At 47.4% G+C, this 23391-nt stretch overlaps 1 protein-coding gene across 1 annotated transcript; it reads left to right on the top strand.

The window, feature by feature from the left end:
- The first annotated feature begins 2 nt into the window (after nt 1-2).
- On the top strand, nt 3-9708 carry exoc5 (exocyst complex component 5). Its single transcript, XM_083683786.1, has 18 exons — nt 3-159; nt 762-856; nt 1625-1772; nt 2063-2257; nt 3618-3682; nt 4007-4035; nt 4238-4347; nt 4594-4638; nt 4738-4878; nt 5328-5410; nt 5707-5916; nt 6473-6611; nt 6728-6836; nt 6963-7083; nt 7254-7340; nt 7464-7572; nt 7927-8142; nt 8392-9708. The coding sequence occupies exons 1-18, from the start codon at nt 133-135 to the stop codon at nt 8578-8580; spliced, it is 2118 nt and encodes a 705-aa protein (XP_083539912.1). The 5' UTR covers nt 3-132; the 3' UTR covers nt 8581-9708.
- The last annotated feature ends 13683 nt before the right edge of the window (nt 9709-23391 follow it).

Genomic DNA, 23391 nt, shown 5'->3' on the forward strand with positions numbered 1-23391 from the left:
CCGTGAAACTGTGAGCTAGCTGTCAACAAAGGGCAAAACAAACTGTCAAAATTGATGTCAGCTGTCACACCCAACTCACCGTTTATTTGCCTAAACTGATCTTGCGTAGGTTGCAGATCGAAGTAGAAGACCATGGCAACGACTGCTCAGCTGTTCGAGGTAAAATGACTGTAGGGACTAGATACGAGCTAGGTAGCTAACATTAGCTACTCTGCTGTTGTTGTCTGTTTGGGTCGGGTGCCTGGCTAGCGAAGTTAGCTAGGTTGATGACGAAGGGGGATCAAGATGATTTTGTCATGGCTGTGTTAGCTGGAACCGGTTGATTAATTGCCTGAGCTTGTGCATGCCTCCGTCTCACTATGTATTTTCAACGAATCTATTCTTAGCTGTGTTTAGCTATCTACCCCACTGTTGACACAGTCAGTGCCATGGCACGTCACGCCCAGACCATTTTTCTGCACTAGTCCTCCGCTTGAGTCTGACCATTCATAACAGAAGTAAATGATGTAGTGTAATGGTATGTTCCAATGTGGCTCATGTCATCGCCAATTTATGTTACTATTGCAGCTTCTGTACTGCGTATTCCTTGTTGACTATTTTACCCACAGTACATTATCTTTACATCCTGTGTCCTGTCCTGTACATATAACTGTTACCCATGTTCATTTACATTCCAGTCATGGGAAAATAAAGTTGTTAATTTGAGTGTTCATCGTTAGAAGCAAGTGGTAACAAATTGTCACTACCTGTTTAACCCGCAGGAGCCCTTTGATGCAGACGAGTACATAGAAAGGCTGGCATGGAGAACCCCAGGAGGAGGTTCCAAGGGGGGAGCTGAGGCTTTTGACCCCAAAAGGTACTTTTGTATGAATAACACATTAGAGCTATGATTGCACTTACAGTTAGTCATTGACTTCGACCTCATGTTACTCCCTAGTCATACCACTAGCCTCTTCAGGATCTCTTGTAAAAACTAACTTTATTGTTCAAAGTCTTAGCCCTGATTCAACCTTATCTCGCCTCCTTTTCAAAACTCAACCATAGCCCAGGTCTTATGTTCAACCCTTTTCAACTCCAGCTCCAGCCTTATCTTGCCTCCTCTTTTTAAACCACTAATGAAGAAGACTCAGATGGAGGCAGTGCATCATGGGAGGCCACCAATCTATGAGTCACACAGTAACTGCCAGAGAGGGAATGAGTGTGCGTGTTGGGAAGGGATGGGAGATGTCCTTAAGCTGGAGCCAGTGCAGAGGGAATTAGTCAAGAGATTATATACTCATCATTTTGGGATGTTTCCTACTCGGTTAAATATGGTGCTGACTTAGAACATTTGCTCTGCAGTCCTGATGGCACTTTAAATGCAGCTGACGAAGCTCCCAGTTTGTAGAGCTTCTTAAATCTAGGGACCCAGGAATTAAGCACCCAACACTATTTATATCTATTAACTGTGAGTGTAAGGTTAGTGGGACAGATTTAACCCTGCAACACCCAATCATCCAAACTCGAAATATAGCAGACTATTTTTTCTAGTTCACCCTTTGTTTGCTATGAGCTCATGTCTGTACACGTATGTGGAGTATTATGGAAGCCAGGCTGTAAAACCCCTTGCCCTTCCTCCTCACAGGCTGCTGGAGGAGTTTGAGAACCACATTGAGGAGCTGAAGCAGCTGGATGAGAAGATACAGAGGCGGGTGGAGAAGCTGGAGCACCAGTGTCACCGTGAGGCCAAGGAGTTCGCCCACAAAGTACAGGACCTACAGAGGAGCAACCAGGTCAGCTGCACGGTCCTTTATCCCACACCACCCAGCCCAACCCCTGTAGAGAGCACAATGTTAGTTAGGGCAATGGACCAACAAACATACATTGCTGACTTAAATGTCTCCAAATGAGACTCCATGGGAATCCTGTGTAATATATGGAAACATAGTTTGTAATCTTTATACATTTTGTGTATGTGAAAGTTACTTTTTTTCAACACTGCCTTCGTGCAAACTAGTTTTATCCCTGTCTGTGGACTGCTTCATGTGAAATATTTTGTGTGTATTTCTCTGTGTGCGTGCAGGTAGCTTTCCAGCACTTCCAGGAGTTGGACGAGCACATCAGCTATGTGGCCACGAAGGTCTGTCACCTTGGCGATCAGCTGGAAGGGGTGAACACACCCCGACAGAGGGCGGTGGAGGCCCAGCGTCTCATGACCTACTTCAACGAGTTCCTGGATGGAGAGCTACGCAGTGATGTCTTCAACAACCCAGACAAGGTCAGAATAGACCACATGTACTGTCCACCTACATGTATTAGGAAAGAGATTGACCATTGAGAAGAAATCCCCCCCCCCCACTACAGAAGTGCTTGACGTTTAGACCTCAAATGAGTTAATGAACGGGATTATGAAATAACTACCCATTTTAATTAGTCAAATTGATCCCTTTAGTTGGATCCCTCAGCTAATTTGGATTAATAAACTGTCATTTACTTCTTGACAATAGCTAGATGATTGACTGGGTGTCAACATGCTAATGTTGGGCCAAGTTGCATTAATTGCAAAGTGTGAGAGAGAGAGAGAGAGACAGTGGATGGAGGAGGCATGTGATGTGAAAGCAGTTTACTGTTCCAGGGTGGCAACTGGACAAAGTTACCCAAGGACTCTCACAGAGAGTCAAAACCAGCTGAGGGACCTCATTGCCCATCCCCATGTGACAGTGGAACGTAATAACAGTTTTTTTTTTGGGACAGACTTTGAGATTCTCTCAAATTAATTCCTTTTTACTATCAACATTATTAGTGGAAGCGGGGCAGGGAATCTGGAGGTCAATCTCAGAGACGGGAGAGCTGGAGATGTGGGTATGCTCCGGGAGAGAGAGCCGTGTGGGAATATCGGACAGCTTCTCTTTCCTGAGCATACCTCCAGACGAGGGGGAAAAGAGGAAAGCTGCGAGTGAATAGCTGAAGGGGGAAGGCTCTGCTAATCCTTCTGAAAGGGAGGGCTGGGCCGCCAGCATGGAGACAAGTGCTGCTAAACCCTGACTGCAGGGAGACGGCTACATTACTTACATGGGATTTAGCTAATCTTAGCTGGGGGACAGATACTTAGAAAACCTTTGCCGAGCAGAAAGGCTGGATCCTCCTCACGGGAGTGGAGTAATGATGTTAGCTGAGGCAGGCATCTGCGGGAACAGAGGAGTTGCGGACGGCGGGCCTTTCGTAGGGTCTGGGTTTTTCGGCGAGCGCGTATGTCAGGGGGAGGGGAGTGGGGGGCTCTCGACAGGGCCCCTTTTTAGAGAGATATCCCTGGCCGGACAGATTATTGAAGGCGATTTAGGCTCCTGTGGGATTACAGTCCATTCAGAGGAGGCATGCCAATAAAGAGTTGGATATGCTGCTAAATCAGAGCTGCTGCTGCTGGTGTTCAGGTGAGCGGCCCCTGCTTGTTATCAGCTCCATGGCATACTCTACGCAGGGAGGTGGAGGAGGGCTGCTTTAAGATGATCCCCCCCTAAAAGGAGATGCTGCCGGCCTGCTCTTCTGTTTGGAGGTCCATCTCTCATCACGGTCTTCTGCCCTCTTCCTCCCCCTCTTCCTCCCCCTCTCGCTCCCCCTCTCGCTCCCCCTCTCCCCAGATTAAGGAAGCTGCTGATATCATTCAGAAGCTGCATCTTATTGCCCAGGAGCTGCCCTTCGACAGGTGAGTTATCCTGGAGGCAGCTTTAGACAGGTGCGCTGCCGTACACTGTGGAGGTGTGGAGGTGCTAGTCTGTGTGCCAGCTAGTGTAATCCCATACCAAAATGTGAAGTTTTTTTTTTTTTAGTGGTAGGTCATGTTTTTAATGTGACATTACACTGTCGTTGTGTGTGAAGGAGAAAATAGAGTCAACTAAAACAAAAAACAAAAAGAGCAGGGAACAAAAAATAAATAAATACACACGTAAAATGTAAGTTTACACCATTTCTGGTTTGAGTCGTTTAATCTAAAATATCTCTCTGACGTTTGCCTCTTGTTCTCTGACAGGTTTGCAGATGTCAAGGCCAAGATTGCAAGTGAGTGCTTGCATTCAAAATGACTGCCGAGTTGTGCAGACCCTCTCACTGTACTGAACTGTGCAACATTCTGCATCTAACTGTGTGTGTGTGTGTGTGTGTGTGTGTGTGTGTGTGTGTGTGTGTGTGTGTGTGTGTGTGTGTGTGTGTGTGTGTGTGTGTGTGTGTGTGTGTGTGTGTGTGTGTGTGTGTGTGTGTCCAGGTAAGTACCATGACCTAGAGCGCCAGCTTCTCCAGGAGTTCACAGTCGCCCAGCAAAGGGGCGAGATTGGACGCATGCGGGAGGTCGCAGCGGTCCTGTTACACTTCAAGGTGACCCAGAAACACTAAACACAATTTCACACTTAATGTCTCCCTGCATTAAAAGAAGCTTGGTGTTAATGCTGATAGGTAGATTCAGTCAATTCACGTTTGGTAACCTACAAAATATGTACCAAAATATTCGCCTATCCGGTCATGCATGCTGTTTGTCATTTTTGGGACGTTGGATTGGGGAGTATATTGAGCAGTTGGGCAGGTGTGATTCTGACAGGTGTACTGTATCTCTTCTTATCTCAGGGCTATGCACACTGTGTGGATGTCTACATCAAGCAGTGTCAAGAAGTGAGTGTGCAATTAAGTGTAACTCCATCTGCAAGTGTCTGTAGTCTCCATATGTGGGTCTTAAGGCACAGGGTTAAGCCTCTCTTCCTCTCTGTTCAGGGGGCGTACCTGCGGACCGATGTGTTTGAGGACGTCGCACTTCTCTCTCAGCGGGTCAACAAGCAGGTGGGGGAGGTCTTCTGCAGCCCGGAGACTGTCATGGCCAAACTCATCCAGAACATCTTTGAGGTCAAACTGCAGGTACAGCAGACCGTCTCTCCAATAGACACATGATGTTCATCTGCCACACTGCATGTTTCTGCTTGAAGTCATATTATATTTGGAAATGAAGGTATTGGTTTTAATGATGATTGGGCTTAAGAGGATTTTGTGTCGTACTTACTTGGTCTTACACATAAGGTCTTAAACTTTATCACCACTTTTTATTACTTATTATTGAATTGTTGATTGTTGAACAGCTGACTGCTGTTGTTGAGCGTGGAGCAAGATCCCAAAACATTTCACTATGTCAATTACAACTGTATACGATATAAGTGACAAATAAAATTTGATTTGATTTGATTTGATTTGATTTGATTTAAAACAGAGAAAACATTAGTGTTTAGGCGGGCTTTTGTTGTGGTGTTGGTGACGTCTGACTCCTCTGACACCTGTTCTGTTTGAATGACTGAGCAGCTTTGCGTTTCCAGGCTCACGTGAAAGAGAAACTAGACGAGACTCGCAAATCTGATTTGGAACAATACCTCAAGAACCTCTACGACCTCTACACCAGGTACTGTGTCTGTTTACCCCCCGTGGCCTTTCACACTCTAACACATTCTTTTTTTTTTTTCTTTCTTTTTTTTAAATACGTTTTTTAGGGCATTTCTGCTTTATTGAGAGAGACAGTAGAGATTGACAGGAAGGATGGGTGAGAGAGAGGAGGGATGTCGAGGGTCGGAATCGAACCAGGAACCTTGCGATTACGTGGTGTGCGCGTTAGTGCGCTACGCCGCTAAGCGCCCCTCTCCTAACACATTCTACCCGGTTTGTTTACCCTCGGTAACCGTGGTGACATTGTGCCTCCAGGACGACTGCCTTGGCCGGCAAGCTGACGGAGTTCAACCTGGGCTCAGACAAGCACACCTTCCTGTCCAAGCTGATCAAGAACATCTTCTCCTCCTACCTGGAGAGCTACATGGACATGGAGAGAGATTACCTCCGCACTCGCAGCGCCATGATCCTGCAGCGCTTCTACGACTCCAAGAACCACCAGAAACGGCCTCTTGGCACTGGCAGGTGAGGAGTGCCCACCTCTACTCCTCTCCCTTCACTGATCCCTCCTTCCTTTACTTTGAACACTCCCTCCCTCTCTCCATCTCTCCCTCTCTCCCTCCCTCCCTCCCTCTCTCCCTTCCTCCCTCTCTCCCTCTCTCCCTCCCTCCCTCCCTCTCTCCCTTCCTCCCTCTCTCCCTTCCTCCCTCTCTCCCTCCCTCCCTCCCTCTCTACCTCCCTCCCTCTCTCTCTCTCACTCCCTCCCTCCCTCCCTCCCTCCCTCCCTCTCTTATCCTTTTGGTGATTTTTAGAGTATTTAACCAGATCTCATGTCTCTCGGAAACCCCTCGATACTTTATTATTATTATTATTTTTATTGGTATCGTGTAACTCTCTGTCATAAAAAATATAATAAATGAGCCTACTGGCATTATGACTGCCAATGGCCCCTGGTCTGAGCATTGATTACTTTGTCTTATGATGACTGTCGGATAGATGATTCACTTACTTTGGGTAAAGGCGCTTTGGGTAAAGGCGTCTGCTAAATGCCATAAATGTAAATGTAAATATCCCTCCACAGCATCCAGGAGCTGAAGGAGCGTATCAGGCAGCGCACCCTGGGACCCAGCATCGACACCCACGGGGAGACCTTCCTGTCCCAGGAGGTGGTGGTCAACCTGCTGCAGGAGACGCGCCACGCCTTCGAGAGATGCAATAGGGTGAGGCTGCGCTTCAGTGCCCTCTGCAGCGGGGAATGAAATGGCACGTTGTGATGCAGCAGGCCGCCGCAGAGCTCTGAAAGTAAACTATTGTCCCTGTGCCTCTTGTGAACCAGCTCTCAGATCCCTCTGACCTTCCCAAGAACGCCTTCTCCATCTTCCTGCTGCTGGTGGAGCACCTGTGTGTGGACCACATTGACTACGCCCTGGAGATCGGCCTCTCAGGTACATCGGTGTGACTCTCTCTTCCCCGCGACTTTTCAATTGTTTGTTCAAGCCCTTTTTTTTAAAGCAAATGGGGATGTGAACTAAAGTGGTTATTTTTTCTCCCTCTCCCTCCTTCTACTACAGCCATTCCCTCGTCAGATGCCAAGAATGCCAACCTCTACTTCCTGGATGTGGTTCATCAGGCCAACACCATCTTCCATCTGTTTGACAAACAGTTCAATGATCACCTCATGCCTCTTATCAGGTCAGCACTGGGGCATGACCGTCCAATCATAACTATCTCTCCACTGTATCTGTACACTACTTCCCTATGTCTACGGGGGGGGGGGGGGCAGCAACTCTCAACCAAGCCTATACCATTACTCTCTATGCTAACACTATCTGTGTTTCCATGACAATCTCTCCCTCCACTAGCTCCTCTCCCAAACTGACAGAGTGCCTGCACAAGAAAAAAGAGGTGATTGAGCAGATGGAGGTGAAACTGGACACAGGAATTGACAGGTCAGTAAGGCAGAAAGTCTCCTGCTGGGTCTCTTCAACTCGATGCGAAGGGGTTGAATTTGACGATAAGTAATACGTCTTACGCTGCGTCATCATTGTCATGGTTTTGTCCCCTCCTTCCAGGACGTTGAACTGCATGGTGGGACAGATGAAGCACATCCTGACCACGGAGCAGAAGAAGACGGACTTCAGGCCTGAAGATGAGAACAACGTCATGATCCAGTACACCACAGTAAGGAATACTTGGCCTCAACCCCTGGTCTCACATGCAAAGCAAAGAGAATGAGAAAAACATACCTAGTACATCTGGCACTCATCTGGCACTCATCTGGCACTCATCTGGCACTCATCTGGCACTCATCTGGCACTCATCTGGCACTCATCTGGCACACCTGCATATCATTTCACTGTCATTCCATTCTTAACCTTTATTTTACTAGAAAGTCTTTGTGAACTACAACCTGTTTGAATGTGAGCAACAGGGCCATTTAATTCAAACCGTTCAACCATGAGCTCTAACTTGTACAAAAGCTTGTACACACACACTATGTATGTGTGACACCCAACCTCTTCCTGTGCTCCCCAGGCCTGCACCAAGGTGTGTGCCTACGTGAGTCGGCAGGTGGAGCGCGTGCGGAAGTCCATGGACGGGAAGAACGTGGACACGGTGCTGACGGAGCTGGGCGTGCGCTTCCACCGGCTCATCCATGAGCACCTGCAGCAGTACAGCTACAGCTCCATGGGAGGCATGCTGGCCATCTGTGACGTGGCCGAGTACCGGCGCTGTGCCAAGGACTTCCGGGTGAGGAGGGGGGGTCGCAGGGGCAGGGGCAGGGGCAGGGGCAGGGAGACACACAGGTCATACCCGAGTTTGCAGTTAGCAACTGAAATGGCGGTGGTCTGTGATGTATTGAGTTTACAATCATTGCTAGTAGTTTGCTAGTTAGGTTGGTTTGAATGACAAGGTCTGTTCGATAGCGTCCCCCCCCCCCCCCACGCACACACCCCCCCACACCCATCAAAAGCTAAAGGTTGTCTCTGTGTCCTTCAGGTTCCCCTGGTGCTGCAGCTCTTTGACACTCTCCACGCCCTGTGTAACCTACTGGTGGTCGCCCCCGACAACCTCAAGCAAGTCTGCTCTGGAGAGCAACTCACCAACCTGGACCGCAACCTTCTCCACGCGTTCGTCCAGTTGCGGGTGGACTACCGCTCGTCCAGACTGGGACGCCACTTCAGTTAATGCCTGGGAGCGGTCGCTGTCCGCTGTCCAGCCCTCTGTCCGTCCAATCACATCACATCCCCGTTATGCTTTCAGAAGACTCACCTTGGAAATAGAATTCAAGCGTTAACCTGCTTCAAGGAATGCCTCCTCCAACTTGGATGCGACCCTTCTTTGCTTCCTCAGATATTTTTTTATTTTTTTTCATCTGCCAGAAGCACAGTGACATGGCCGTCCTTGCTGTAGACATCTCAGAGACTGAGACTGCGTTTGGGATACCTGTGATTCACCCTTGATTTCTGCTACACAAAGAAGTTCAAAGTTATATATATCGACTGAGCTCTCTTGTTTTAGATACTAATCCTCCAAACAGCAATCGAAGATCTTGCCATATTACCGGTAAATGGACATTGATTTCCAAGCTTTTGACTTTAACCTAAAGAGACATTCGTTTTTTTGTTTTTTTGATTGTGCCAAATATATATTCTGTGGCTGCACTTAAGCACAGGAACAGACTGTAATGCTGCTGGAAAGGGATGGTTGGACTCTGCCTAACTCAGGCCTGCTGGAGACAGCTACGCCCTAACATGGAACTCCCTCCCAGAGGAACACACACACACACTCACCCAATCACCATATCACACTCTCTCCTCTCCTTCCCACACAGACACATGACCACCTCCCTGACCCCTAGCCTCTGACCTTAGAGGAGAGGTGAGGGGTCAGTACAGAGAGCTGGGATCTCAGCCATAAGCAGGTCTGAGAACCAGTCTGGGGTTTTGGGTGGTCTGGGTCTGGCTGAGAGATGCGATAGGTCAGTGAATATGTGTCATTGTAATCGCAAAGATCAACACCTGCCTATCCCTCAGTGCTTACACTTGATGGTCTCCATTGTGGACAGGATCAGCCATGTTTCCGGGTCAGGGCACATTGAAATGTTGGTCCTCATTGGTTAAGGAGATAAGGGGTCAAACTTGAGAGGACTTCACAGGGTCTATGGGAGGTTCAAGATCAACATGTCTGAGGTGGTAATTATTGGCTGTCTGTGTCAGTAGGACCATGCCTGAAACTGTCTGTTATGCTAAGCTGTTCCGCTGTTCCAGTGTACCGCTGTTTACCTTAATCAATGATTCATTAAAAAAAATATGTGTTTAATTATTGTCTATTTCCTTTTATCATAACCATCCTCAAACTGAGTCCTTGGATCATCAAAGTTACGAAATGACAGTGTAGAAAAGAGACATGTTAGTTCTATGTGAGAGAGTAACTTTCTGGGCCATGAACACTTTCAAAGTAAAATAGAGTAGACTTATCCTCCAACTCATTTGGTATTCTTTACAAGTGGGATTCTGGTGTATTTCTTGCCACAAGAGTAAAGTTATTCTCTAGACTTCAGGGAGAGGATATAGCAGAGGGATTAGACCTCTACTGGTTCATGAAATGTGTGCAGTTGTCACGGACTGGAAAGACAGGGTGAGATAGAGATAGAGATGGGTGAGAGCTCAGCCCCAGCTTCGGCTGGCTGGCGTTGTGTAGAAGGTACACAGGGTGCTGTGCAAAGTCAAACAACATAATTAATTAGGCTAATATTAATATTATCAATGCCACGGAAATTCAATTCTCCCAGCCCTAATCACAACTCGATAGCTTGTAAAAATTATTTTGTTAGGCCCCGGCGCAAACACTGGGGCTTTTCCAAACATTTGAAAACTATTTGTTTTTGTGGCGATTAATGTGCTCAGCGTGGGGAGGGGTAGGGGGAATGGGCCCAGGCCAGAGAGGATAACTGGAGAGGAGGCGAAGGCAGAGGCACAGCCTGCCCCCAGGGACTCCCAGCCTGGGCAGATGGAAGGGAGGGGGAGAGGTGGTTTTGAGGGGGGTGTTTGAGCAGGTGGAGGGGATTAGTAACACTGTCAATACTGGGGAGCTGGATAAGACTGTACTAGTCGGCCTGCACCGTTTGAGCAGCTCCTGCATAGACACACAGTCAGACACATGTATACACACACGCAGGGGAGCCTGTCTGAGGGAGTGGAGATGTGTCCAGGGTCGAAATGACCACTGTTGTTCTTGTTCTACATTCAATTACAGTCCTCGTTGAAGAGAATGCCTTTCCTACTGCTGTTACCAGGGACCGTTGCAAAGCAGCCTAGCAAGCATCTAGATAAAAGAAAGGACCTTACCCTACACAGTTAACAGGTACAGATATGCAGTGTGGTCATATTGCTCCAATGAAACTCATTCACAACATTGCCCTCTCTCTCTCTCTCTCTCTCTCTGTCTCTCTCTCTCTCTCTGTCTCTCTTTCTCTCTCCCTCTCTCTCTCTCTCTCTCTCCCTCTCTCTCTCTCTCTCTCTCCCTCTCTCCGCCCTGAGCTAGACGCTCACACAGCAGGCTCAGGTAGAGCTCAGCCAGCCAATTATACCTGTATTAGTGCCCTGATACTGAGTGCCCACCTCTTAAGCTATACACCTGCCAACCTGCCGCGCCACCAGGCTAATTCTCTGTTATAATTCTCTGTCAGAATTCTCTGTCCTCAAGAAGGAGGACGCCTCGTCGAGAATGATCCTCCTTTGGCAATAAAAAGCGGATCATTTGTTCTTGGCATGTGTTGTACTGTATATTCAAATGAAAGGCATTCTGTTTCTGATGCAAGCCTCTTGAATGCTTAAAACCACTCCAACTCTATATTCAGCATTAACTCTTGAACTCCCTATCTGCTTATTGTCTTAGTGGAATTTTACTCTTTTACCCTTTTCCTCGATAAGTTCGTTAAGTTAATTAATCATTTGTGTATGTTGTTTCCCGTCAGCCCACCATGTGACGGTCTCCAAAATATCATTACTTACATTACTGTGCATACAGAAGCTCACACTGTAGATATCCTAGTAGCAAGCTCAGATTTACTCCAGGATTAGCCTCATACTGTGTTGTCATTATCCCCTTTCTCTCTCCTGGTTTTATTCCTTGATTCACCAAGTCTTCCAGTATCCCCTCCACCCAGATGGCATGCAATAGCACTTTCTGTTTGTCCACTCAGTCTGCAAGCCCTGCTAGTCCTCCAGCATCCCACAAATCCCTGCTTTCGGCGCATCACTCCCAAATACGCCGGCCCTCCCTCTGCCTCCTGGAGCACTGACAATAAAGCATTACAGCAGTCAATCCATGTCAACAACAGCTTTGCTTAATTCCTGCTAAACACATTTAAGCTAAATCTTCACCTAATGATGCATAATGATTAGCACTTGCTCTTTTAGTCTGCCGGCGGCTTGTATCAATTCCGTTATTTATTTTCCCACCATCAGAGAGATGACTCAGGTGGAGGAGCTACGCTACGCCACGCCAGCCAGGCCGCCAGGGTGTTAAGGATCCCCCCTCTTGAAATTAGTCACCAAGTCATTAACACTCACATGATAGACAGCTTTGTATTCACACAACACACCTCAACAGCCCCCCCCCCCCCCCCCTTTGAATGGGAGTCAGATTACTGATGCTTAAGCCAGCCACCAGTAAAGGCCCCCGGTGTTATTCAACTGTCTTTTTAACTGTATTCTATACCACTGATTTGTCACTTGTCACATCTATTTGCTTTTTGAACAGTTCAATAGTTCAAATGTGGGGTGTTGATAGATTCAGAATGCCGTCAGTAGCTTATATTAACCAGGTTGAATACAGGTTGAATACAGGTTGAATACGGCTCGGATCGTGATCGTCAATACTGCAGGTTTCCTTCCAGTTGAAACAGAGAATGGTTCATCCATGTGCTGCGCTTAAGGCCACCTTCCAATCCTCCTTTCAGGATGTCGCTACGTGAGGGGCTTTGAACGGGAGTCAGGGGGCGGGCGCCCGGCCAGGGCCCCGCCCACACCGCCAGGCTCTCTTGATGTGATGCAGATGTTGCCCCGGCTTTGACCTGCTGCCCACAGCGAGCCACAGCCAACGTGGCACAGGTGGCACGCCACCTTCAGTCTTGGGCAGCCTGGACCTGCACTGAGCAGGAAGCAAGCTGTGCCAATGCTCTCCTCCTCCTTCACTTGCTCTTGTCATTGCAAAGGGCCCAGGCTCTCTCTCTCTCTCTCTCTCTCTCTGCCGTGGCTCAACAGAACCCTCCCTTGAATCGTACAATCATACACAACCCATCCTTTTTTTGATAATACTAAACCAACGTGTGCTTTGTTCTACCAAACCCATCCCCCCTCCCCCCCCCCCCCCCTCCACACACAAACACACACACACACACACACACACACACACACGCCATAAAAACTCTATTAATACTCTGCCATTGTGGAGCGTTTTCCGGAGCTGTTTCCTGGCGCAGTGCCTGTGCCGTGCACGCTCTTGGCTGGGGCCGCCTGTTTGACTGCTCCACAGGAACAGACTGGCACTCTAACCGAGGGCTCCGGGGCCTGCACAGACTATTCACCAGGCATGTCTCCGTGTGACGAACCGGGTTGATTTCTCTCAAGAAATACCAAAATGAATTGTCTTGAACAGCTTGTCAACAAGAACTGATTTTAGATTTTTTAGCTATGTGGACACGCATCCACACACACACATATGCACGCAAACACGCACACATGCACGCACACACGCACGCACGCACACACTCACGCACACACACACACACTCAGAACAAATAGCAACATTTAGGTTCAGTGCTAGCCTGCTCGCCAGAATCTTCCAGGATGAGTCCCCCCCCCCCCTCCCTCTCAGATATTAACATCTGTAGCATCTGCATGGCCCATAGCCTGCCTGACACACTGTTGCCAAACCAAGATTGCACACTTGCCAGAGAGAAACAAATGAGCTCTCTCTCTCCTCCACTGAAGATGAAACACTACATCACCACAACACATGCACTTGTTTAATCAAGCATTTGCCTCGGGGGTAGATGAAATTAATATATGTTGCTTGCCTCCAGCTAATTGTCTATGGAGTGAGTGGCTGTTCTTGAGTAAAAGCGGTGCAGTGTCTAGCAGCGGCCAGCAGGGGGCAGTAATGCTCCAGTATTGCTCTCCTTCCCCGACGAGCCCTCTCTTCCTCAGAGCTCCTCACAATGGGGATCTGCCTGAGGGGGGAAATGTTGCTTTTTTAGGTCTGTAAGCCCATATCCCTTAATCCCCAGCCATGATTGACAATCATGATTTAGGGTATATGGTGTCCCATTCTAATCCACGAGCAATGATTTCATTTGCATACCTTCCGTGCGTGGCCTCATTTTGGAGGAGGAAACTGCTGCCTTTGTAAGTAATACAGAAAAGAGAGAGAGAGAGAGAAAGCTGAGGAGAGCGCATGAGAGATAGAGAAAAAGGAGAAGAGAGAGAATGGATGAGGGAATGTTTGTGTGTTTTTTTGCCAGAAGGAAGATGATAGCAGTCTCTATGCCTAAACAAACCTTCCCTTTGCCCGTCCTCTCCCACAACACTTCCCTCTGACAGAGAAATACACACACACACACACACACACACACACACACACACAAACACACATAGATAAAAAGATACATAAAGATACACAAACACACACAAATACACACAAAAACATAGACACAAGAGCACATACAGACAAATGGAGACACAAGGGGACATAGCAGAACACACAGAGATGTTCCCTCACACGTTGCAAAACTAAATTAGTATTTGCTCATTTTATATCCAAGTCAGGCTTAATTATAATCATGGGAGTTTGGGAGTTACCGTATAATCTCTGGAAGGTATTAAGAATTACCCAGAACACACCACAGCAAAAAATAAACAAATAGAAATACGTACAATTATTTCCCAGTCATAATACCTAAGGGACGCAACATCAAATAATGCATAGTGAGGCATATCCTCAGAGAGCAGTCATCCACTGTATCACTGAGGAATTACGTTCAGAGGTGAATCGCCTGATCGAGGGTTATTACAGTTATGCCGGGGCTTCTCAAAGGTAGAGGGTGTACAGTTCTGACAGATAGAACTGTACCTTGAAATAATTTGCATAACAATTATAACACGGTTTTACTAAATGTCACTTGAATGTATGTGTGGAATATGCCTATAGATTTACATTTATGGCATTTAGCAGACACCTTTATCCAAAGTGACTTACAGCAAATACATTTGTTTAAGTAAGTGAATCATCTATCCATCAGTCATCATAAGGTAAAGTAAGCAAAGCTATGCCCCATTTTTTTTTTTTTAAAGAAGGAAAAAAAAGAAATTCATATTGGCTCTGGCTTCATTAAGTGTATATGGTTTATGGCATACAAACAATGAATAAGTCATCAATTATTATCTATAATTGGTTAACTACAATTGAGCTAGTCATATATTCAACTAAGTTATGATAGATATTACTAATAATATTTGTTTTGAAATATCAGTGCTTCAACTCATATCACAATGCTTACAGGAAATTACCAATAAGGATATTACATATATTGGAAATATGTATGTATGTCAAGAACAATTACTGCTATTTTGAACATTACTCATAGATGTTTTTACAGTTAATATTAAGCCCCCTTTGCTTATTATTTATGAGAGGGGCATTTTCCTCAGCCGTTTAACATTATTGGACCCATGTAATTGATAATATAAATTCCCGTTGAAAAGTAACCTTCTCAACATTTTCACACCTTCATAATTCTTCATTAATCTTTCCCTAAATCCCTGAGACCAGGCTATCAAGGTTATCAAGTATTTACAATAGAATAAATAGATGTTAAGTTATCTCCTTCTTCCCTTGAATACAATATCTACCTCTTAGAGGCCATCTACATTCTGCAATTAACTTCCTTGTACTCTTGACTGATTGAGTCTGGGCAAGTCTTTGTGACAGACCACTTCCTTTGGAAACGGTAATAGTCTTATAATCTTCTCTTATCTACACTAAATACAGTATAGTGTCTGGTTAGCAGACTGTCTGTTTAACTGACATGGACGTCTCCACACGCTAATGACAATATAACCATGAATCTCGAATAGACAGCACTTAAAGTGACACACTGACTATTACAGATAACAAGGACAACGCAGATCATAAAAAGAAACATACAAGATGTAGGTACAATGAATTATGACGGAAAATGCTATAGAAAAAGCCCTTTTTGATATTCCAGGCAACATCTTAGAACCCATACAATGGCCAAACAAAAGTTAACCAGTGGTTCATAATAAATACACTTAGAACGAAAGGCCCGTTATTAGATCATTAATGGCTCTAACTGGAATACAACGTTTGAAATATTTTGAATTTACAAAGCGATCACAAAAGACATACAATAAAGACATTATACGTCATAATACATGCCCATAAGTTGTTACAACGTATTATACTGTATGCTTGCACAAGTAATGTAAAGTGTTACCCACATTTTCCATAGATTACCTTTTAAGGCTGATCAGAGTGACCAGGGGCAAACGTGGACAGAGGTCACAGTAGTCAGCCGTGCCCTCTGTGTCTTTGGTGTGTAATCACCCTCCGTGCCTACTGCCTACACAGCCCTGTGCCCCATGCACACCCAGCCAGGCTCACCCTGGCTTGCCTGTCTCTGTGGGAGGTGGGTGGTGTGTGATTAGCCAGCCTGAGGGTGTGTGTACTTTAACACCCTCAGTGCCCCTCAACCCACCTCCATTTGCCATCCCACCCCCTCTGCAATCAGCCATGTTTACTGCCCTAATTGATTCCTTGTCTTTATCTCTCTACCTCCCCTCCTTAATTTTGTTATTAAGTAAGCGGTAGAGGGGAAAAAAGCTCCTCTTTTTCCCATTTTGAGAAATTATACTCTTGTACTTGATCCAGCTAACAGGATTTTCTTAAATTACTTTATAAAAGACCATCTTTTAACTTTCCTCTTTCTCTCCCTATCCATTCATTAGCAGGTCTGCCTCCAGGCCTGCTCACATCAATTGCTTGGGTTAAAGTTACAAAGTTAGGCAGCTCAGCTCAGCGCTCACGGTGGTTTGTGGACGAGAGGGGGTGGCTGGGGTGGGGGGGTAGAATTATTAATTTCTGAAGTATTAGAAAAAATAAAGAGATTGAATTAAGAGTATTGCCCCTCTGTTATCCAGCACGGGTAGCCTCAGGGACTTACTATGGTGGAGGACATTATGCAAATGCTCTCTCTCTCTCTCTCTCTCTCTCTCTCTCCCCCTCTCCCGCTATCTCTCCCTCTCTCTCTTTCCCTCTCTCTTCTCTCCCACTCTCTCTCTCTCAGTCAATCTCTTCTCCCTCTCTCTATAATCTCTTCCTCTGCCCCCCACTCCTCTCCTCGTCTCTCCCATCTCTCTCTCTCTCTCTCTTTCTCTCTCTCTAATCTTCATCAGTCTGCAGAGGCAGAGACAGAGAGCAGTCTGGGAAAAAGACAGCTGTCAGAGTGTCTCCTATCAGCACAGTTCCCTCCCTCCCTCCCTCTCTCTCTCCCTCTCTCTCTCTCTCTCTCTCTCTCTCTTCTTTTCTCACTCATGAAAGGCTGATTGCATTCCCAAGATTTTCAAGAGCATACTAAAGGGAAGGGAGAGGGATGTCTCTCTATCTCCCCCCCCCCCCCCTCTCTCTCTCTCTCTCTCTGTTATGAGAAGGGTATGATATCTATTTCCCTACAATGCTCCCTGTGGTTCCCTCTCCCTCTTGCCTCCCCTTGCAGATGTGCAGTTTGTGATAGCGTATGATAGTGGGTGATAGTGACAGAGATGGAGATCTTCATCCAGGGGGGTCAGCTTTCACAAGAGGAGCAATCACACAGAGTCATACACACAAACACATTTATTATCATACAGAACTGCACACAAATAAAACCACAGACGTTGCTACTTAGCCTGCAACTCTGTGGCCATCCTATAACGACGAATCCCTAAGACCTAGCTTAGTTCCAGAAACCAGTGGAGAAGTATCTTCTCCAAAATAAACAAAATACATTTCGATATCCTCCTGACCTCCTTGTCCGTCTTCCCATGTCAAAGTATAACGCCCTGTGAAATCCACTGAAATAACCCAGTTAGCCTGGGGCTCTGACAGAGCCCTTCACCTTTTCCAGTGGCAAAACTTTGGTCAATATTGACAGTAATTTTGAAAGGCAAGCGTACCACAGTAAATACCAGCCTGATGAGCTTGTGGTCCAGTTAATTAAGCCTCCATTAGAAGATGATGGACCGGCGTGGGTGATAAGGGGAGGATTGCCGACGGGGAGGAGAGGAAGAGGAGGAGAAGGAGGAGGAGGAAGAGGAGGAGGAGGAGAAGGAGGAGGAGAGCAGCGAGGCGAGGTGTCAGTAACAGGGCCGGTAATCTTACAGCAGGAGAGAGAGAGAGAGAGAGAGAGACGCTCCCAGCAGCACCGGCAGAACAGACAGGTTTGATGTTCGCAAATATTCGCTTTGTGCAGGATGTGGGCCTTTTTGTATTTTCTTGACGAGCTCATTGCATATTCAGAGGCAGATGTTGCCGCGGCAGTTGCGAGGATGAGGAGGAGGGCGGGCGGCCGAATGAAAGGCCAGGACGGCAGAGTTGCTGTCGGAGGAGCAAGTAATTGGCCCCTCGGCGACGGCAGTGGCAGAGAGAGGCACTCTCGACAACCCCCCTCCTCTCTCCCATCTCCTCTGCCTCGCTCCCTCTCTCACCAGATCTGATAAAGGTAAACGTGTAGCAAATTTGTCATTTGATGAGGAAGGATTTCCACAAACAGAGCTGACATCATGAGCCTGTGATCTGCCTGTATGAGTGTCAGCAGGGGCCCAGCAAGAGATCTCAATCCTCCCTCTCCCACTTCTCCCTCTCCCTCTCTCTCTCTCTCTCTCTCTCTCTCACACACACACACACACACACACACACACACGCATACGCATACACACACGCACACACACACACGCACACACACACACACACACACACACACACACACACACACACACACACACACACACACACACACACGGCTGTGTGCGCATGGAGCCTGGGTAATTGCTGCCTGCCATCCATATCTGGCTTTCTCTCCCTCTCTGTGTCCCTTGCTCTTGTGCTGTCTATCTCTCTCCCTCAGAGATATCCTCTCCCTCTCCATTCCTTTTTTTCCCTCCATCAAATGAATGCCTTGGCCCTCACTTCTGCACCTCAGTCAGTTTTCTGACTCGCTTGCTTATCTCTGGGCTCCCTGTCCAGAGCATACTATGTTAAATCCATATTATGCACCTTGCCCACATTCAAGTGTATGACTTTCAAGTCTTTGAAATGTCGTTTTGATACTGCATGTTGACGGCGAAGACCCCCGCGTACACAGAACAGAGCAGAGTGATTACAAAAATAAATAAATTCACGAGTTACCCATATGTGAATGAGTAGACTTTGGCTTTAGTACAGTTTAGGTATGAGTATTTTCCTACTAGGGATTTAAACCAAAGCTCTTCTGCTCACCAGCCCATTTCTCTCATCACCATCAAGTTCTAATTCTTTGAGATCGCCAATGACCCATCCAAAAGCCATCACAAGACTCTCAGACCATCAAAAACACATCTTCCTCATCATCCCGCTTCACGTAATTGCCCAGCACTCATCTGCTGGTCTGACACTGGCTTTATTCTCCTGGTCTTTTCCTCTCCATCTGAGAAGGAGTCATTGGGTTTGAGCTCCTTTACTCTGGGGTAATGGTCCTGCCTGGTCCCATGACTCTCTAATCCAGGGACTCAAGCCCAAGCTACTGCCCTGTGCTGCAGCTGCTCAATACCCCTCTGTCTTTGAGGCTTGCTGGTCTCCCTCTCTCCCTCTCTCTCTCTCTCTCTCTCTCTCTCTGTTTTAACCCTATCATTCCACTCACTGCTTATGTTTTGCAGTGCAAACCTTGAATATGTTCTTTGTCATGTGATTAAGCACCTTTCACAGTCCGGTGACAACAGAGGCAGTGGCGATAAGCAGGGCTGAAGCCCAGGCTCTGTTCATACACACTCAGATCCTATCCTGGAGGGAACAGGTCCCCTGCCTGTTTATGAAAGCACAACCGCCCTGGAACGTCATTAGAAAGAGGCTCTGGTGCTTGTGAGAAGGCTGTGGTGTGGTGTGAGAGAAGAGAGTGGGGGGTGGAAGGAAGGAGGAAGAGGAGGAGGAGGGGTGTGTGTGTGTGGGGGGGTTTGGGGTGCGGGAGGGGGGGGGGGGGGCACTGAGGAGAGCTGAACTTTGTTAATGGAGTGTTTCTGTGTGCGAGTCTGTGTGCGAGTCACCCAGCTTTGAAAGCCAAGCCCCCTGGGTGAGGGCTCTGAAGCGCCGGAATCAGACATGCACAATCAGTTCCACTCCTTAAATCTCCTTTAGAAGCATATCTATTTGAACAGCCTCTCCTTAATGTGTTCCTCTATCAGTTAGTGGGTTGTGATCTGGCGGAGGGCTTGGGCAATACAAGGCACCGCTGAATGGTGAAATGGAGATGGTTCTCTCTTCCTCTTTCTTTTTCTGCTCTCTCTCTCTGATTCTCTCCTCTCTCACACTCTCTCCCTCCCTCCGTTCCCCCCCCCCCCCCCCCCCCCCCGCCCTGCCCATACCATCCATTTAGGCAGCGCTTCTGACTAATTTGCCCATCACGCTTGCTGTCTGCTCCTTTACGGTTGGAGATGTTTTGACGTGTCTCTCTCTCTCGACTGCCGCTGTCTCCACAATGATTAGGAATATTTTAATAACAAGCAAATGCAGGGAGCCACCAACCGGTTGGCGCGGGGAGGCTAGTGATAGTGATATGTGTCTTCTCAGCAAATACCTCACAGTTTGTGAGTCACAGGTACGTACACCAGAACCATTTCTACTCTCCAGGCATTTGTACACTGTGTAATATAAAAGGAGAACCATACGTTTGGGATTTCAAGTCGTGACGACCATCAAAACAGAAACCAAGGGTCACAAGACCCAGCCACGGGTCACAGACTAGGAGGGAGGCATCCATCTTGTTTCTCAGCTGGCACCTGAGATTGTTCAATCTCAAACCTCAGCAGCCAAATGCTGCAGGGCAAATGGGAATCTGTCATACTTCTGGATTGCATCCCTTCCTGTGGGCAGCCTCATCTCAAACAGCGTGTCGTTGTTTATTCAATCGGTAATTAGACCAATGGCATCTCTTAATGACTTACACACACACACACACACACACACACACACACACACACACACACACACACACACACACACACACACACACACTTACAGGGTCACACCTGTGGCGTAAACATCAGGCATCTACCATATTAGGCCTGGGGTGAATAATCATACTAATAATCAGGGCTGGCCTGGTTCTTGGAGCTGTGGAGTGTGCCAGGGCCTGGCCATGGTAAGCATGGGTGAGGGTGCCCCCGGTGGCGCGTGCATGCATCCACGTGGCCTGGCTGGAGACGGAGCAGGGGCACGGAGTCGACAGCTCTGGCCATCCATTGGCCCACTCCGGAGGTCACCCTGTTTGACTCTTCCCACAATCCCCTTGAACAAAGGCGTCATTGACAGCAGGAATGTGCCAGGCCACCACGGCAGCCCACGCCCCGCCCTCCACCGCCCCCCCCCCCATCCCCACCTCATACCCCTCCATACCCCCCCCCCCCCCCCCCCCCAAAACCTCCACCCACTGGACTCACCAAGTGATTAGTTCGGGATTAAAATATTTGCTGTGCAAATATCTGCCATGGCTGTCTGACCCAACACCATAGTTCAAAGACGTTGGCTTAACCAACCCTGCTCCTAACTTCACAAACCACCAAGACAACCCCGGACCCCACCCTTACCATCTAACTCATTCTTCTAATTAGTGGGTAAACTTTACTTCTTGAGACCCCACAAGGACAATTGTTAGGTATGTATAGGGCTGAACCAGCTGGTTGTAAGTGCATATCCAGGGGTCTCTACAGGGTGAAGGGCAAATATGTTCACTTCTTGAAAGAACATATAGCCAAGCTCTCTGAAAAAAAGACTGCTCTTGTTACCTTGAAAGTTAATGGTTGACTTCTTAGCCAAGAGTTGACTCTCCAGCACCACAACAATTTTCAAAGCCACTGAAACACAGAGCCTTTGCCAATACACAACCAAATGATCCTGAGGACACGTAACTCTATGGAACAAAAACATTTTTAAGAGTATATAATGAAGCTTTAGTTTTTTTTTTTTTCAAAGTTTCCACTATGAAACCTTAAAGTGCTGAGTAGCGGGGAGGAGAGTCGGAGACACTGCCAAGTGCATTATTGGCCTTCAGGCCCAAACAACATGCACCCCTGAGGCCACCACTCAGCAAATTAAGAGCTGGTTCTGAGGCAGGGGCCGTACACCTTAACAGCCTTCGCCTCTCTGCAGAACAATGCCACCTGCACCGCCAACACAGTGCATTCATTTCAGCTCTATGCCTGGTCTTGTTAGTCCTTTATTATGAGCCCTGGCCCGGTGACTCAGGGGGCTAATATTGTTTTGCTTCCGACAGTCATTTGGCACCGAGTTCTTAATTTCTCACTCCCCCCCCCCCCACTCCACCGTACCTTTCTTTTGTGGCGCATGGGGGTGGGGGGCAGACAAGGCACGCAAAGGTTTAATTACTTTTTGTTAAATTAATCGAGGGGAAAAAACTTGGAGTTGGGGAACAAAAGTGAGGCTGGCTGGAGGCAGTGGTCTGGGATGGGCGCGGGGCGCAGGGAAAGCGTCATAGCTGCCTGCCAGACTCAGAGGATTTAAATTAAAGTGGGTTCCCCGGCGGGCCCGTCTCCCAGAGTCCGGGGCCCCATATGAACCTCTCAGTGGACCTTATTGGTACCAGGCTCACAACCATCCATCACTGTCACGCCACCCTGGCTGGCTAGGGCACGCAGGGGGCACACAGGGGGCACACTAGGGTTGGCTACCTGGGGGTGGCTGCACCAACACCAGAGAGTGATTAAAATCACAACAAAAAACTCCCATGTATCAAAACAAGTTTTTAGGACGAGAGCTTTTATTTGACTATCCTCGTGTTAATGTGGACATTACCAGCACACATGTACTGGACAATGCCTTTCCTCAATGTAGAACACCTCACTCCACAGGGTTTTGCCAAACATATCAAAATGACACATTCCACAGATATTACGTGATCCTCGCTATATTATGTGATCCTCCCTATTGAAAGTTGAATACATGCTTCTAGGGAAGGAGCCCCATTGTCTTTGCAAATGTTTGTATGTTTCGAGTGGTTGGTGGGGGGAACGTTGCCAATGGTAATGGGAGGGGGGAAGGGGGACTGGGAGGTTGAGTCAGCGCCTAAAATGGGGCCGCTGCTTAATGCGTATTTTTGGGCCTGGTCCAAACCTTTCAGGACTGCTACTCCGTGCTCTAATCTGGATCCATCAGTGCGCTGTTATGCAGCTCCACTGTGGCTCTCCGTGTTTGGATTCATTCTGGAAACTGTTCTCTCTCTTTGTTGTTGACGTTTTGTGGCCTGATTCAGTCTGCCCTGTGTGTGTGTCTTGTCCCCCCATCATGCCACATCAGCCCATCGGCAAAGTTAATAAATTACCCTTGGAGACGAAAAGTGCTGTTAGTTCCTCTGAGCACAATGAGAAATATGATGGGGAGTAGCATTCAGGTTAACTATGCGTTCTTGTGTTGTTTGCGCTTGTGTGTGTGTGTGTGTGTGTGTGTGTGTGTGTGTGTGTGTGTGTGTGTGTGTGTGTGTGTGTGTGTGTGTGCGTGCGTGTGTGTGTGTGTGTGTGTGTGCTTGTGTGTGTCTGTGTGTGTGTGTGTGTGTGTGAGACGTGGGGGGATGGGAATGTTGTTTGAATGCAACATTTAAAGAGTGCATGACGGCGATATCACCAAATTAGATGTTTCTAATCCCTCAGGAATTTGAATTAGACTGGAATG

Source organism: Argentina silus (genome assembly GCF_951799395.1).
Source record: "Argentina silus genome assembly, chromosome: 13".
In the NCBI taxonomy this organism is placed as follows: Eukaryota; Metazoa; Chordata; class Actinopteri; order Argentiniformes; family Argentinidae; genus Argentina; species Argentina silus.